This window comes from Hyperolius riggenbachi, chromosome 9, assembly GCF_040937935.1.
Source record: "Hyperolius riggenbachi isolate aHypRig1 chromosome 9, aHypRig1.pri, whole genome shotgun sequence".
NCBI lineage: Eukaryota > Metazoa > Chordata > Amphibia > Anura > Hyperoliidae > Hyperolius > Hyperolius riggenbachi.
In genome coordinates, this window is record NC_090654.1 from 277,243,388 (window position 1) to 277,260,324 (window position 16,937).

Genomic DNA, 16,937 nt, shown 5'->3' on the forward strand with positions numbered 1-16,937 from the left:
CCCGAAGACTTATGCTACTAGAGGTAAATTTTCACAATTGTCAATATATAAATTTCGAAAATGCAATAGCTGCACATCCAAAGCAATTTTATGGAGAAAGTGTCTCAGATTCACTTAGCCAATTTGTGCTCGGGTGTTCTCTTGCAAGCGGAGAAAAAAAAAAAAAACCAAAAAAAAAAAAAAAAACCAAAAAAAACACTAGTAACGTTTTACAGTAAAGCTAGAATCTTCATTAAAACTTTAAAAATACAATACATGGGTGCAAGTGGTTTTTTTTCCATTTTTTAGGTTTAGTTCAGACTGGCCATGGTCGGCATTCAGGGATGTCATTTACCGCCGGGATCAACCAACGCCCGCACTGAGACGAATGAGAGTGTTCATCTCAACAAGTCTACAGTCATTTGGGCAAACGTCACGGTGGATCTACATTTTTAGCACGCAGCATGTAGCGGCCCTGCGGCAGTTACATTTGGCGGTTCCATGCCCCCCATGGGGCTCATAATGTGATGACTGAACGACAGGAAGAGATGCCAAACACTTTCCTGCATGTAGCATTGGCCAAACAAGACGTCCTCGGAAGCCTCTGGGGAACCGGTACTTAGTTTGGTCCAAAGCTCTTCATACTCTAACCTAAAACCTCAGCAGGCTGTACTGTGCAACATGTGTAGCCAGCTTTGCTGTGGGGGAAAGATTTGTGAATGGACAGCTGAACAATCCTCCCCACTGTTCTCAGATATAGAGCCGGCTGTGACATTAGTGACAAGGACAGGAAGGCTGAAACACATTTATCACTCAGACCAGAAGCAGGAAGTCCTGCTGGATACAATATATCATCTGTAACTGGGATGCAAACCTGAGGGAGAGACTGCCACCTGCTGGACAGCATCCTCAAACTTCTGCCAGCGCAGGCCGGCCCCAGGCAGGGAGCTGCAGTACAAGGAGCCTTTGTAGTCCAGACACCAGACGTACTTCTCTGACACCACCAGGCTGAGGATGCCGCTGGCTGGTCCGGAGTACACCATCCAGCTCTCTGCAAGCTACGGAAGAACAAACAACGCAGGAATAAAGCACTGACTTACAGTAACAACTGACCAATCACCTGAAGTGCTGCATTGGCTTATTACACAATCTAATCATCAGTCATCACTAGAGGCGTCATTCTGTACTTGAATGCCTTCAGCACTTAGCAGCCAAATTAGAGGCTCGCAAGAGCTCCAAGCAAATTTTAGCACATTTTTTTGTTACTGGTTACATTTGCTGGCTACTAAATAGTACTACTGTAATGTGCATTTATGGCCACTTGTCACTAGAGGGCAGTGAGACAATAACAGAGGACTTCTGCTTTCAGTTTCTATATTTCTGCTAGTAGAGAGAAATCAAAGCATTCCAAGAACTTACAGGACAACGAGTTCTCAAAAGCAGTGCACTGATCTCAAACGAGATGAGATGAAGATGAAGCACCCTTGATAGTCAACATGCTGAAAACCATGGCACTGGTATACAGCTTGGTGGTGGTGAAGGTCAATGTGATGCAAATTTGCATGCAAACTGTAAAAGGTGCCCATACATCTCCCAATTTTGTGGCACAATCAACCATCAGATTCGATAGTTTTATTGAATCTGATGAAAAATCTGTGCTGCAACAAGCATGCCCGATCAAGGATTGAAATGCATCTCACATGCAAGAAAGATCTCAGTCGAAAACACTAGTGCATGGTGCTGATGGCGTTCAAAGATGTAGTATGGGCAGATCAACCAAGAACTCTCACTGGCCGGGGCCCACAAACCATTAGTAATTCCTAGAGGAAAGTGCAGGCGGGCCCTGGATCTCTCACCACCAAGGAACTCACCCCCACTGCCTCTATACTGAATGCTAACTGCAACACACACACAAATTGCGCACTCCCAGTTCTAGTAATTTCCTACCTTTATCTGGTCAGCAGACGCCTGTCAGCCAATCAGGTGCACAGTTCTACACTCTCTGCCTGCCATACCAGATCTAGCAGGAAATGCATAAAATTAGGCAGCATTCAGATGGGAGGCTTCGATTGGACATAATCAGATTACAGGGCCCCTGGCTGTCGTGTGAACTCGTTTTTTTGTTGGTTTTAAAATTCTTTTTTGCAGCTTCCAGGATGCGAGTGACAGGTGAGTGGTTAGGGAGGGGGGGGGGGGGGGAGGGGGACCCCTGTGGGAGGGATGCCTGCACGGGGCGATCCTGCTAGCGATGTAATCTACGATTACGTCCAACCGAAGCCTCCCACCTGAATGCTGCCTAATTTATGCAATTCCTGCTAGATTTGGTATGGCAGGCAAAGGGTGTATAACTCTGCACCTGATTGGCTGACTGGCACCTGTTAACTAGATAAAGGTAGGATATGGCTAGAGCTGGGAGTGAGCAATTGTGTGTGTTGCAGACCGACCAAGGAAAAGATTTCTCTCTAAATCAAACTTGATCAGAGAGAGCTTGCATATGTGTATCAGCGCCAAGGAAACAAAGTGGCCGCTGCTGAGAGAAGAACAATGTCCAGAGTTCACAAACAGATAAATTATATATGCTCAGCGCAGAGTCCAAAAACAAAAGACGAGTCTTCAACAAAGGATAAAAGCAGGCAAATCTCCACCACAATAAATATTGGGTTCACGGCACAGCTCTGCAATCATGGATACCCAAAAAGGAAAGAGGCTTACCAGCTGGTGACAACCCACATTATAAGGTTGTATCAACGCTTTGGTAGGACATCAGGAAGCAACAGTCTGTCCAGGATCCACCAATTCAGCAATGATTCCTCTCACGAATGGATATCAGTAAACATCATAAAAAACAAACAAACGGCAACTCTAAGTGTAAACCGTTTAATATAGAGTTTTCATAGTAAAAACAGCTTAAAAACAGCTTAAAAATAGCACAGGGAAGGAGACAGGCGGCACCTTCATACTGTCCTTAACTGCTGACCCATACACGCGTGCAACTTTCTCGGGGTTCCCATTGCATGGGCCCCCGTATGTAAGTTTTGTTTTTATGCTATTTTTATGCTATTTTTAAGCTGTTTTTACTATGAAAACTCTATATTAAACGGTTTACACTTAGAGTTGCCGTTTGTTTGTTTTTTATGATGTTTACTGATATCCATTCGTGAGAGGAATCATTGCTGAATTGGTGGATCCTGGACAGACTGTTGCTTCCTGATGTCCTACCAAAGCGTTGATACAACCTTATAATGTGGGTTGTCACCAGCTGGTAAGCCTCTTTCCTTTTTGGGTATCCATGATTGCAGAGCTGTGCCATGAACCCAATATTTATTGTGGTGGAGATTTGCCTGCTTTTATCCTTTGTTGAAGACTCGTCTTTCGTTTTTGGACTCTGCGCTGAGCATATATAATTGATCAGAGAGAGATCTGTTGCCTGCCCATACACAGACCAATTTGCGCTAAATTTCAGAATGAAAGATATCAGCTTAGCAACGCCACCTACCTGCCCCCCCTCCCCCCACCCCCCGTGCAGTGCAAATATACCACCTGTCCAGCTTCATGCGCCATCACCCCAGAATGGGACAACATGACGGCAGACATGGTGCGACAGCAGAGGAGGCCAGAAGTCGTGGCAGTGAGACAGATGAGATCCCTAGGCCGATTCCAATCATGCTGAAATCTGGTGGAAATCAGTCTGTGTTGTATGGGCAGGCAACAGATCTCTCTCTGATTGAGGTGCCCATACATATAAAGATGTATGGACAGACTCAACGTGGACCTAAACTCTTGGAAGAGAAATGCACAGTGTGTGTTTAGAGAGTTTAGACTGTCTAATTCCCCCTAATCTGGGACTAATCACAAGTTGTAATGTGATCTCCCAGCTGTGTCAGCTGGCAGCCTCGGCAGACAATTTGTAAACACAGGATGTTAACCCTAGGTCTGCTTCCATGAAAGCAGGAACTAGCCGCACTGCAGATTTATTGCAAGATTTGTATCAGCTGTAACAAAGAAATGTTTTCTTTAAAGATTATGCTGTCTTTTAGAGCAGAGAGGAAGTTCTGAGTTCAGGTCTGCTTTAAAGCAGGATTGTCACCATAAAAATCAAATTTCAACAGCAAATGGTCTGAGGCCCCGTTTCCACTATCGCGAATCCGCATGCGTCTTGCGTATGCGGATTCGCATAGACAAAGTGAATGGGCCTGTTTCCACTTATGCGTCTGCGTTTTATTGTGCGGAGAAAATCTGCACGGAACACCCTGCAGAATTCGCCTGCGTGTGGAATGCAGGCAAATCGCACACAATTTAGTAGGGAAATCGCATGCGTTTTCCCCATGCGGTTTTTGCCGCAAATTCGCATAGGTACCGATGTAAATTCACACAAGCAGTGACATGGTTAAAATCGCATATACCCTCACCTATGCGAATTCGCGGCAAAAAAACGCATGCGGAATCGCATCCGCATGCGATTTCATAAGCGGTGGAATCCAGGCGATTCCGCACCGCAATAGTGGAAACGAGCCCTGAGTAAAGATGCTAATGCTGCATTCATAAAAAAAACAAACAAACAAAAAAAAAAACTTCTCCTGCTGTTCTGGTTTGGAGTTATCATATACCTTAGGAGCACTGGCCCTTTAATAGCCATTGCCAAACAGTTGCATGCTGGGGGAAGGGGGGGTGTTCTTTTTATCTATAACATATTCCTCATCTTCCCTTTATTTCCCTGCCTAGCTGCAACTTTATCCTCTGCTCACTTGTTTTTAGAAGTAAGGCTGAGGGGACTCAGCAATTGCAGGAGAAAAGAAATAAAATGTTAAAAGAGACTCTGAAGCGAGAATAAATCTCACTTCAGAGCTCATAGTTAGCAGGGGCATGAACGGCTAAACGGGGGGTCCCTTCACCCCCAAACCCACCCCCGCAAGACTTGGTCGCAAATTTTCTTCTTCCTGAAGGCAGGGCTAACGGCTGCGGCCCTGCCTCCAGTCGCGTCTATCAGATGCGCATCGCCGCCTCTCCCCCACCCCTCTCAGTGAAGGAAGATTGAGAGGGGCGGGGAAGAGGCGGAGATACGCGTCTGACAGACGCGCGTGGGGCAGGGCTGCGGAGGTTAGCCCTGCCCCAACCAGGAAGCGTTCCCCCGCTGCACCGAGGGGATTTGGGGGTGAAGGGACCCACGTTAAGCCACGGGATAGCGGCGTTTTAGCAGGGGAACACATGCCCCTGCTAACTATGAGGTCTGAAGCGAGATTTATTCTCGCTTCAGACTCTCTTTAAGGGAAGAAATGACATCAGTATTTAGCCAACTGTGGGCAAGAGACATTGTTTTAGCCAGGAACAGAATTCTCTTCATTTACTATATAAAATTCACTGAAATCAAAAACGTGGACAGTACAATACAGGTGTTAATTAGATCAAGTATTAATCTACTTATATAGGCGTCTGCCAGGAAAAAAACAAAAACAAAAAAACACATACTTGATCTACTTACATAACACATGTATTGTACTGTCCACGTTTTGATTTCAGTAAATGTTATATAGTAAATGACGAGAATTCTGTTAGTGGTGGGGACCATGTCTTTTGCCCACAGTTAAGGCCAACTCGTGATGTCATTTCTGCCCTTTACCTTTTTTCTTTTCTCCTCCAATCTCTGCGTCACCTCAGCCTTGCTTGTAAACACAAGTGAGCAGGAGATCATGTTTCAGATAAGCAGCAGGCAGGGAAATAAATGGAAGAGGAGCAATTATAGATAAAAGAACCCCCAGCATGCAACTGTTTGGCACTGACTACTAAAGGGCCAGTGCTCCTTAAGTAACTCCAAATCATAAACAGCAGAAAAAGTTTTGAAAGTTTTGAATGCAGGATTAGCATCCTTATCCCTTAATACACTCAGACCAGTTGCTGTTGAAATTCGATTTTTATGCTGACGATCCCGCTTTAAAGCAGTTTGAAATTAGGCCAATCAACATCAGCAGGAAATGAATCCGATTGGCACAGTTCAAAGCTGCACTCAAATTCGAAGGTGCAAAGGATTTGCATAAAAAAATGCATGCAGGAATAAATTTGCATCTCATTGACTTTATCTTGATTAGTCTTCTCTTCAGTCCCCACATTGAGAACGTTTCTAGATCCTGCCACTTTAGGAGAGGAGGAGATAAAAAGGATACACACCTTTTCCTATTTCCAGACACCCAACTGCTTATAAAAACGCACATCATCTCCCATAATAATATCTCCTCACAATAATATCAGAAACACCTGATCTGCTGCATGCTTGTTCAGGGTCTATGGCTAAAGGTATTAGAGGCAGAGGATCAGCAGGATAGCCAGGCAACTGGTATTGTTTAAAAGGTCACTTCCCTTTGTCCTAAGACCAAATTGCACTCCTACTAGGCATCCTAAAACACACAGCCTTTATATATTTTATCGTATACTACCCCTCCTCTTGTTTCCCTGAATTCCCTTTAGATTGTAAGCTCGCAAGGGGAGGGTTCTCTCCCCCTTTTGTGTCTTGGAAATCATTATACATTTTATTCATCATGTTACTTTTATCACTGTCATTACCAATTCTGTATTTTGTATGCTGTATCATATTTTGTATTTTGTCACTAATTATGTATCATGTATATTAGTGTACACCATTGTCTGTATTCTGTACCCCATGTTTGTTTCTTACTTTGTACAGCGCCACGGAATATGTTGGCGCTTTATAAATCAATAATAATAATAATAATAATAATAATAATATGGCAGTCTCCCTATCCCTCTTGTTACAGTGTCCTCACTTGAGGAGAGGAGTCTGAATTCTATGTCTTTCTTAAAGTTACCAACAGTCCCTGAAGACCCACTGACCTGTCCCCCCCCCCCCCCCCCCCCCCGCCGCCCCCACTTGTGAAGTAACCAGTACCCAGCAGTAAACCCTTGTGCTTGTCCCATGTCACCAGTACCTAGCAGTAAACCCTTGTGCTTGTCACGTCACCAGTACCTAGCAGTAAACCCTTGTGCTTGTCACGTCACCAGTACCTAGCAGTAAACCCTTGTGCTTGTCACGTCACCAGTACCTAGCAGTAAACCCTTGTGCTTGTCGCATGTCACCAGTACCTAGCAGTAAACCCTTGAGCTTGTCACCTGTACCCAGTGGTAAACCCATGTGCTTGTCCCATGTCACCAGTACCTAGCAGTAAACCCTTGAGCTTGTCACCTGTACCCAGTGGTAAACCCTTGCGTTTGTCACGTCACCAGTACCTAGCAGTAAACCTTTGTGCTTGTCACATGTCACCAGTACCCAGTAGTAAACCCCTGTGAATATTACATCACCACCAGTACCCAGCAGTGACCACTGTGTATGTCACAATCACCTGATCAGATTTCTGTAACATGCTCTCCTCCAGCATAGATCGGGTCAGGTCTTGCGACGATGCCATTTCTGCCACGCTGACGTCTGAAGAAGAGTGAGGGATGCGGTGACCATAGATATCCTCCTCGTCGCTGGATGCCAGCGCACTATCCTGATCGCTCCTCCCACTTCTGTGACTTTGAATGGCCTGTAGAGGGTCGCTGAGGATGCTGTGTGCCCTTTCACCAGAGCTTCCCCCAATAGAACTTGGGGGTAGGTGGCCCTGGGTACTTGGCACTGGCTGGGCATCCCGGCATAAGTCAGAGGCCAGAGCAGACTCCTCAGAGACTACAGGGAAGTAGGACAGTCCATAAGGATCAGCATTAGTCCGCTCCGCTCCCGTATCAGTCCAGGTCTCCTCCAGCGGATGCGGCTTGGGAATGTTGGGCTGCTGTGCGCCCGGCAGCGTACCGAGATCTGAAACCAGTGATTCCGTGTTAGCTAGAGGGTCTGTGGCCAATTTCCCGACTTTCACATCGTTATTTGGCTCATTCACAAATTCCTTCTCCTCTCCGCTGCACGAGTTGTTTTCGCTGTCCACATCGGGGACCGGAGAGTCAGAAGTCTGAGTGGCGCTGAAAACACCCGACGTGTTGTCATCTGCCTGGCCCTTCCCGCTGGCCAAGCTCTCCTGCGAGCTCAGGTGGTCGGTGCTGCCGATGGGTAGGCTGGTGATGGCAGCGAAGACTGATGACGTCAGAGACAGCGGGCTGTCCACGCTAGGCGTGCTTTCCAGAGAACCAATATGGCTCCGGGAACCACTTTCTGGAAAAAAAAATAGAAAGTAAACAGTACATTTTTATTTTCTTTAAATAAATATTATTAACCACTTCACCTCCAAGGGTTTTCCCTATAATAATAAAAAAAAAAAAAAAAAAAAAATCCCCACCAGAGCAATTTTCACCTTTCAGCTATAACTTTACTACTACTTATCACAACGAAACAATCTATATCTTGTTTTTTCACCACCAATTAGGCTTTCTTTGGGGGGTACTTTTTGCTAAGAATTATGTTATTCCAACTGCATTTTAACAGAAAAAATTAAAAAAAAAGGAAAAATAATTTCTAAGTTTTTGGCCATTATAGTTTTAAAATAATACAGGCTACCATAATTAAACCCACATTTGCCAATTTGTCCCGGCTGTTGCAACATTTAAAATTGTTCCCTGGCACAATGTGTGGCACCTAAATCTTATTTGGAAATAAAGGTGCATTTTTTTCAGTTTTGCGTCCATCCCCAATTACAAGCCCACAGGGCCGGATTTACCATAAGACACTATAGGCACGTGCCTACAGCCGCCTGATGAAAGGTGGCTCACTACCCTCCCCAAGTGCCTCCCTCCTTCCGTATACAGAGTCCTGAGCAGAGCATAAATGAGAGGTTACTCACCTGTGTCTCGGCATTCCACTGACCAGATCTCCCTTCAGCCGGGGGGCACCTCTGGCTACTTAGTATTAGGTAGCCTGAGGTTCCTCTCAGTACTAAGGGGAACCTGTAGGTATATATGATAGGTAAGGGAGAAGTGACAGCCGCACACTTGCAGTGTGGTTAGGCGGGGGTTTGTAGGTTCATGGAGGGGAAAGTCTAAGGTGCCAGGACGTCTGTGCCTATAGGCTGCTGTGAGGTCAATCCAGCCTCACAGGCCCATAATTTATAAAGTAACAGTAATATACCCTCTTGACATAAATATTAAAAGAAGTTCAGCCCCTAAAGTAATTTTTTACAATTTTTTTGGGAGTAAGTATTGGTGAGTGTGGGAGGTAAGGGGTTAATTTTAGAGGAAAAGAGGAAAAAAATGGGTAGATGCACTTTTACCATTTGGCCACAAGATGTCCACGCGCATAACTTCCCTATATGTAGTATTACTACGCAAAGAGGAAGTAATGTGTGGATGTGTACGTATCTTTTTTTGTGAATGGCGGCGCGGTCTAAAAGACGGCTGCGGTCATTCACACGGGGACTGAGATCAAGGAATGGGGACTGTATTCCCATTCATTGATCTCCCGGCCAACGATTGGCGGTGGTAACTGCAATGTCAGGGTGCATCAAAATTATTCAAGAGATGTCAGCCATGACCATTAAAGCAGGCCTGAACTTTAGCACAGCACACAATGAAAAGCCTTTATTCCACATATAGTTGCTGAAGAAATTCACTGCTTTGTGTTTGTAGCCAGAAAAGAATACCCAGATAGCCCATGTGACCTAGAACCACCTGGAATATTTACATTTAGCCAGATCAAAGTGCCCAATTCGTTCTTATCAGTAGATGTGAATAAACTGCAGGAGCTCTCAGAATTTGCATTCCATTGACCATCTCTACTTACTGTATAAAATGCTTTTTAGCAATATGTCAAAGATGTTTAAAGGACACCTGAAGTGAGAGGCATATGGAGGCTGCCATATCTATCTCCTTTTAACTATTATCAAATGCCTATCTGCCCTGCTGACCTCTTTGGCTGCAGTAGTGTCTTAATTGTCCACCTGACCAAGCATGCAGCTAATCCAGTCAGAAAGACCTAATCTGCTGCATGCGTGTTCGGTGTCTATGGCTAAAAGTATTACAGGCAGAGGATCAGCAGGACAGCCAGGCAACCAGCCAGAAAATATATGACAGCCTCCACAATCCTCTTGCATCTGGTGTCTTTAAAGCTCATTTATTATGCATTGAGAGAACAATGAGAAGCTGTTTCTTCCAGGCAGAACTCAGCCACGCTATTCTCTTTAAATCCAGCAAAATACATTCCCCTCCTCCCCCCCCCCCCTCCCCCAATTCACCATCACCACCTCTTCCCTAATATTTAATATAGAAACACATAATAATAATAATAATAATGTCACACAGCATCTTTTAGGCTGGTCCTCTGGGCATCGCTGCGCAAGTCCAGCCTCCCTTAGCGCTGTCTGGGAAGGGGCGTGGTCACTCATCCTGTCGCCTTAGATTATTTGGTGGTGGGACGATTTAAAGCACAATTGTCAGCCATAAAATCTAATTCCATTTACCCACTGCTCCATGTTCATTATGCAGCCTGCAACCTGACCCTGACCCCGGCACTACAAGTCTAGCTCTATTTGGTACTTTGCCAAAGGAAGCTAGTTATCTCCCCCACCCACATTCATGCTCCTCACCGATTGGCTGAGGGCAGTTCAGTGAGCTGCTGAAATATGGTCTATGCTGTGCTCACATGTTTACAAAACAAGAGATATGATTGCAGTTTTTAGGAGGGAAAAAGAGAAAAAAAAAAGTGTAACAGAGGAAATGACATCAGGATTGGCTTCAGTTAGAGGCAGTAAAGATGGAAAATGCTGGGAAGAGTTTTTTTTTTTTTTATTTGCTATATACACACACACACATATATACATACATTTTTTTTTCAATTTTTTTCCCCCGGGATAGTATGGCTGTCCCTCCTGCTTTAAAGAGACTGAAGCCACACAAAAGAAAAAAAAAAAAACTTTTCCCTATTAAAGTTTAATGATTGTCTGCGCTAAAATGCCGCCATCCCGCGGCAGAACAAGGGTTTTATCACCCCCAAATCCTCAACTTTTCTGGTGGTGGATTTTGCTGCCCGGGGAGGCAGGGCTTTCTGCAGTAGCTCTGCCTCTCCTCGAGTCAATCCACCCGCAGGCCTCTCCCCGCCCCTCTCAGTGAAAGAAGACCAAGAGGAGCGGGGAGAGGCGGCGATCAGCGGGGATTGATGAGAGGAGAGGCAGAGCTACTGCAGAAAGCTCTGCCTCTACCAGGAAATGCTACCAGTTTTTGCCCCGGGGATTTGGGGGTGATAAACACTCGTTCTGCCGCGGGATAGCAGCGTTTTAGCGCAAACTATCATCCTTAAAAACTTAATTTTTGTAGCTTCAGACTCTTTAATCAAGTAACCTACTTATCCTTCAGGATACATTCACAATGGTGCGTTGCAGGGTTGCAGAATGGCTTCTTTGTAATGCGACTTGACGTACTGCAATGAACCACCTATGCGACGTTCACACTGTGGTGGGTTGTAGTATACCAGCGTGCGCCATGGTAATGCACTGTGCAAGTTAACGCTGACAGTAAAGCATACTTTTCATTGACTGTATGCTTTATTGTGTAGCATACCACATGTAGTGGTAGCAGCAAAATGAAGACACCTCCCAACTCAGATGTCCAGCACTAAATATCATTACCACAGGTGCTAATGAGCACCGCTAGGTGCGGTCACTTGGGCACTACCGCTAGTCTGCTGCTTTCTGTCATGTGACAGATTTTAAAGGGAAACTGAATATTTATTATGCTACAGGTCACATAAGAACTCTTATAGGGATGGCCAATGAGATTCATATAATTTCGAGTTGAGGCAGGATTATGCAAATTTAACCAGCTTGAAAAATTAACCAACCAAATCCTGCTGAGTTAAAAATTCGATTGGTCCATTTTCAAGCTGCACACAATTTGCATAATCCTGCATCAACTCAAAATGATTTGCATCTCATTGACCATACCTACTCTCTTAAAACGCCACAAACAACCTGTGTGATCTGAATAGAGTGACAAGTTACCTTGTCTCTTTTTTTTCTTCTTCACTTTAATGGCCTTCACCACCAACTCCTGTTCAAACTCCTCATTGCTGATGGTGCTGAACCGCTGTGACAAGGAGCGTTGTCCCCGCCCCCTGCTGGGGGAGTCGTGTTCTCCCTCCGTCAGACTGAAACCGCTGCCCACCTCCACAGGGAGAGAGCTCCGCCTCACCCTGAGCTCCACCCCCACCTCCGACGCATCTTCCTCCGCCTCCACGGGGCACAGCTGGATCCTCTCTGTCCGCAGGCTCTGTGCAGAGGGTGTTGGCGGTGTGGCAGAGGGTGATGTATTGTGGTCGGTGAGCGCCAGTGAGGAATTCTTGGCAGGCACACGGAATGGACTGTGTATAGCTGCCATCAGAATGAGAAGACAAAAAAAACTCAATATCAGATATTCATAGGGAATCTGTTTAAAAAGAAACCAGAGGTGAAAAACCGATGACGTAAACAATTTTATCTATCCTACTCCAAAAAAATTATTTTATTTTTGTTCTTTTAAATCCTCCAGTTTTATTTTCATTTTCAAAGCTAAAAAGTAGGTTTTAAGTTGTATTGCCTCATATAAATCAATCTTTCACACGGTCTTTATTTCCCAGAGGTGAACTATATGAACTATTGACCTTCATCAGGGGTGTAGCAATAGCCATAACAGCTGCTATGGGGCCCTGGAGCAGAGGAGGCCCAGGCGGTATGTAATGTATTCACCATTAACTTTGTGTTTCTCTGCACTATGACTGTCTCACTGCCCATGTGCGTGGTGATTGCATGAGAATTAAAATTTCCCAATTCATTCCATATCCGTAGTGTAGGGGCAAGGTGGCATTGCTTAAGAGTGCCTACATCTGAGGGCCTCATGAAAGTTTTGCTATGGCCCCCAAGCTCTCTAGCTATGCCACGGACCTCCATCTATCCCCTGCACTCAGAATTTGGTTTAAAGCTGAAGTTATTTGCGATAATTCAAGTTGTGAGGTCTCCCACAATGCATTATTGCTGAAAACGCAAACTGTCCCTTTGTTACCCCTAAAAGATAAACACGCCTCCCAAACTATTGTGGGAGACATCATATTCTCACTCCAACCTGCAAATACCTCCTGTTTTAAGAAGGCAAATGTCTGTTCTTTAAGTGTACAGCAATAGGGACTGTCTTTTACTTCTAAGGTTAACACTTTTATATAGGTAAAACAGAACAAAAGAAAACCCAACAACTGCTAAATAGCGCAATTAAAACATATGTATGTCATTTTATTGCAATATAGAGCACAGAGTACTCCACACACTCTAGAACATTCATGTGAAACTCTGGCCCGCGGGCTAAATATGGCCCGACGTGGTTTCCCCACTTTGCATTATGTTCGGCCCACTTTAGACCATCAGGGAAGCTATATTGGAGGGGAAGCTCTAGAACATCAGGAGAGCCATAGGGTGAGGTAGTGGGAAAGCACTAAACGCTAGAGAACTGTATAGGGGAGGGAGGACCACTAGACACCAGAAAACTTTATAAGGGAAGAAGGTGGCCAATAGAAATTGAGGTTGGCCCGTGACTGGTTCCAGTGTACAATTTCGGCCTACTTTGTATTTGAGTTTGACACCCCTGCTCTAGAAGGATTACAAGTTGTCTTTTTGGAATTATGCTGATTATAAGGGGCGGAGCCTGTTTTGGAGGCATTGCGCACATACCAGACGTAGCACCTTCCGGAACGTTGGAGATGCGAATGATCTCTCGATCCCCTTTCAGGAAGAAGATTTCATTGTTTATGCAAGAGACGGAAACAATATCACCAGCGCTTTCCAGACCTCCGACTACGGCCTGAAACGAGGAGAAAGATTCAGTGTCAAACGTCAATGGTTTCCACTGAGGCTACTCAACATGCAAGCTGCTCCGACACTCATGTCGGAGCAACAAAGAAAGAAATGGCAAGAACTCTCCAAGGTGGGATCAGTGCATACAATTCTGGACTCTTAGAAAATGTTAACAAATGGCTGACTGTTCTCTGAATAAAGGGAACCTGAAGTGAGAGTGATATGGAGGCAGCCATTTTCATGCTCTTATAAACAATGCCAGCTGCCTGACTGTCATGCTGATAATTTGGATTTAGTTGTAACAAGCACACAGCCAGTGAAGTCACACCAGAGTCATAGCATCTGATCTGCTGCTCATTCTGACCCAGTGACTTATGGCCCATACTCACGGGCAACTTTTTTGACCTGTCGCCAGCACACGTGAGCGTGTGCGCGACAGGCCGGCAACAGCTCCTCGCCAGGTCCCTCCGCGTACATACGCGAAAGAGGGACCAGCGGTGCGATGGAAGCTGTCGCCGACGTTCCTCCTCCCCCCGCCGGAAGCTCTGTATTCTTTATGTAGGTTGCTGTCGCTAGTCCGCGTACTCACGCGGACTAGCGACAGTTGCGGCGGCAACTGTCGCCAGGCGATTGAGCGGTTCAATCGACCTGACGACATCAGCGACGAGCAACAGTTCGGGGTGCGCGCCCGTGCAACGCCGCATACTCACGGGCGACCTGTCGCCGCAACACGCGCACCGCGTGTTGCGGCGACAATTGTAGCCCGTGAGTATGGGCCATTAAGAGGAAATGCAAAACAGGAGTCTTGTAAACCACTTACTAAAAACTGGTACACAAATCCAAATTTTGATAGTCCAATTTTACAGCCTCCATGTAGTATGATAGTCAACAGATTTTGAATACCATGAGCAATGTGCGTAGGCAAGCTCTTATACTACATGGAGGTGGTAAAATTGGCCAATCTAATTTGGAAATGTATGCACCTTTAGGCTAGCAAAAAAAACAAAAACAAAAAAACAACAAAAAAAAGTGTAAGAAGGCAGCCAGAACAGGACATCAGTCAACGTGTGTAGGAGAAAAAAAAAAAAAAGTATATTACTTGGCAAACCTACAATTCTACAAATGCAAGAAGATGGGACTTTGGGGACATACTGTAAAAGCAATGGAGTACTGTCACCATGGTTACAAAGATAAAATCTTTAAAGAAATTAAAATCCCAACTACAGAATTTTTGTCTTCTCCATACACTGGTCGATTTGCCATCAGATTCAACCAAAAGATAGATCCCTCTCTGATCAGAGAGGGATCGTATGGCTGCCATTACTGCAAACAGATTGTGAATCGATTTCAGCCTGAAACCGATCACAATCTGTGGAGCTGCCGCCCCCTCTGCATACATTACCTGTTCCGGCCAGCGCGAGTCCCCTGCTCCCTGCTGTCTTCTTCTCCGCCTGGTCCCGGCATCTTCTCCCATCACCTTCCGCATCACACATCCGGCATCCGCGTATAACTTTCTGTCACTCCAGTGACAGCAGAAGTTCAAATAGAGCGCCCTCTATTTGTACTTCCGCCGTCACTGCAGTGACAAAGGAAGTTATGCCGGATACCGTGATGCGGAAAAGATGCCAGCCGGGAACCGGGAGGTGACAGCGGAGACTCACGCCGGCGGAGCAGGTAATGTATCTCCGCTGTATTGCGGTCATTCGAACGCCGCTATCTACACACTCCCGACCCGCCGGTGATTGAGAAAAATCTTCCGCACGGATGGATCGACGGGAACGATTGATTTCGGATGGAAATCCATCTTTGTCAGCGGTGTGCGCGGCGATTTCACGGCCGTTTCGATCACTGTGATGGAAACTGCTGTATTTCGGCGGGAAAATCGTTAGGTGTATGGGCCCCTTTATCCAGACCCACCAACCCAACACTATGAAGGAAGAGTCACTGACCATCTAAACCCACAAGATACTCACTATAAAATGTCAAGATTCCATTGATCTCACTTTAGGGCTTTCATTGTGCTCCTCATATGCAATTAACTTTTTCCACTGAGCTAGGATAAAGCTGTAGACGTCCCAGCAGATACAGAACAGGTTCTCTTACCTGATTGAGTGTATCGATGATATAGATGCTGTATTCATCCCAGCTCAGAACCCATCCTTCATGCAGGAAACAAGACAGCAGGCCCAGGTGCTTCTCCGAGAGTTTATAGCTTTCCTGATTGTTTGTCTCCAGCCGAGGATACAGCTCGAAGGACTCCAGTCCGCGGGATAGAATGTCCTTTAATATAAAGGTAGACTGGACAGAGCCCTGGGCGTCGGCCTTCCAGAGCCGCAGCCCGGGCCTTGCGGCAAATAAGGTGAGGTCGCTCTGCTTGCAGAGAGCTGGGATAAAGCAGGCCCCATACCGGCCATTTCTGGAAGGAACAAAAAGGATTAGATCTTTTTAGACTGCAGATGGAAAAGCCTAATTCAGAATGTTTATTCCCCTCACAACTTCTACAGTTGGGCTGCCTACAACATGGAGCAAAGCACCAAGCTCAAAACTATTTTAATCCAATAATGTGTCCTGTGTGCGGTTGTCACCCTGGGAAAAGGCAGCACTTCACTGTGAGTCAATTGGGCTCTGCTGCATTGCAGAGATTCTTCCAACAGGAACATGGTCACAACAAGCGGGTAAGACTCCTTTTACCCTTAATCCGCTGCGTTTGGCAGGAGTTTGCGTTAGTGCAGGTTTTTCCCTGAAATGTAAGAAAAACCTATTTGTTACAATCGCCACACGCTGGCATTCGCAAAAAAAAAATAATAAAATAAAAAAAAAAAAAGTGCCGCACTCTGTTGCGGATGCAAGCATGTGGGGATTGTAACAAATAGGTTTTTGTTACATTTGAGGGGGGAAAAAAACGCACACTAACGCAAACACATGCCCAACGCAATGGATTAAGTGTAAAGAAAAAAGGACCCTAAAGCAAAACATGGAGATCAAACAGAAGCTGCTGACCTGTACTCTCCAAATGGCATCCTAGGAGATGGATTTTCCTGTGGCCATTAGCTAACATCACAAAGCAGGTCTATGCCCCTTATACATGACAGGGTAGGGTAGGGGCTTTAATGATTTTTGTTTGGAAGTTTATAGTGGTCTGGAACGGTGACACATTCAATAAAAATGTTTTTTCCTACTTTTATTACCCATACAGTTACCATATTTGCTTTTGTG

General features: G+C 45.4%; 1 protein-coding gene across 4 annotated transcripts in view; it reads right to left on the reverse strand.

The window, feature by feature from the left end:
• Nucleotides 1–16,937, reverse strand: part of TECPR2 (tectonin beta-propeller repeat containing 2) — a 131,732-nt gene that overhangs the window by 74,385 nt on the left and 40,410 nt on the right. For all 4 annotated transcript variants that reach the window (XM_068254631.1, XM_068254634.1, XM_068254633.1 and 1 more), the window contains 5 exons: nt 15,825–16,137; nt 13,599–13,728; nt 11,904–12,272; nt 7,329–8,131; nt 854–1,037 (listed from right to left, as the gene is read on the reverse strand). In XM_068254631.1, coding sequence (XP_068110732.1) covers nt 854–1,037; nt 7,329–8,131; nt 11,904–12,272; nt 13,599–13,728; nt 15,825–16,137 — 1,799 coding nt within the window. The remainder of the gene's footprint in view (nt 1–853; nt 1,038–7,328; nt 8,132–11,903; nt 12,273–13,598; nt 13,729–15,824; nt 16,138–16,937) is intronic.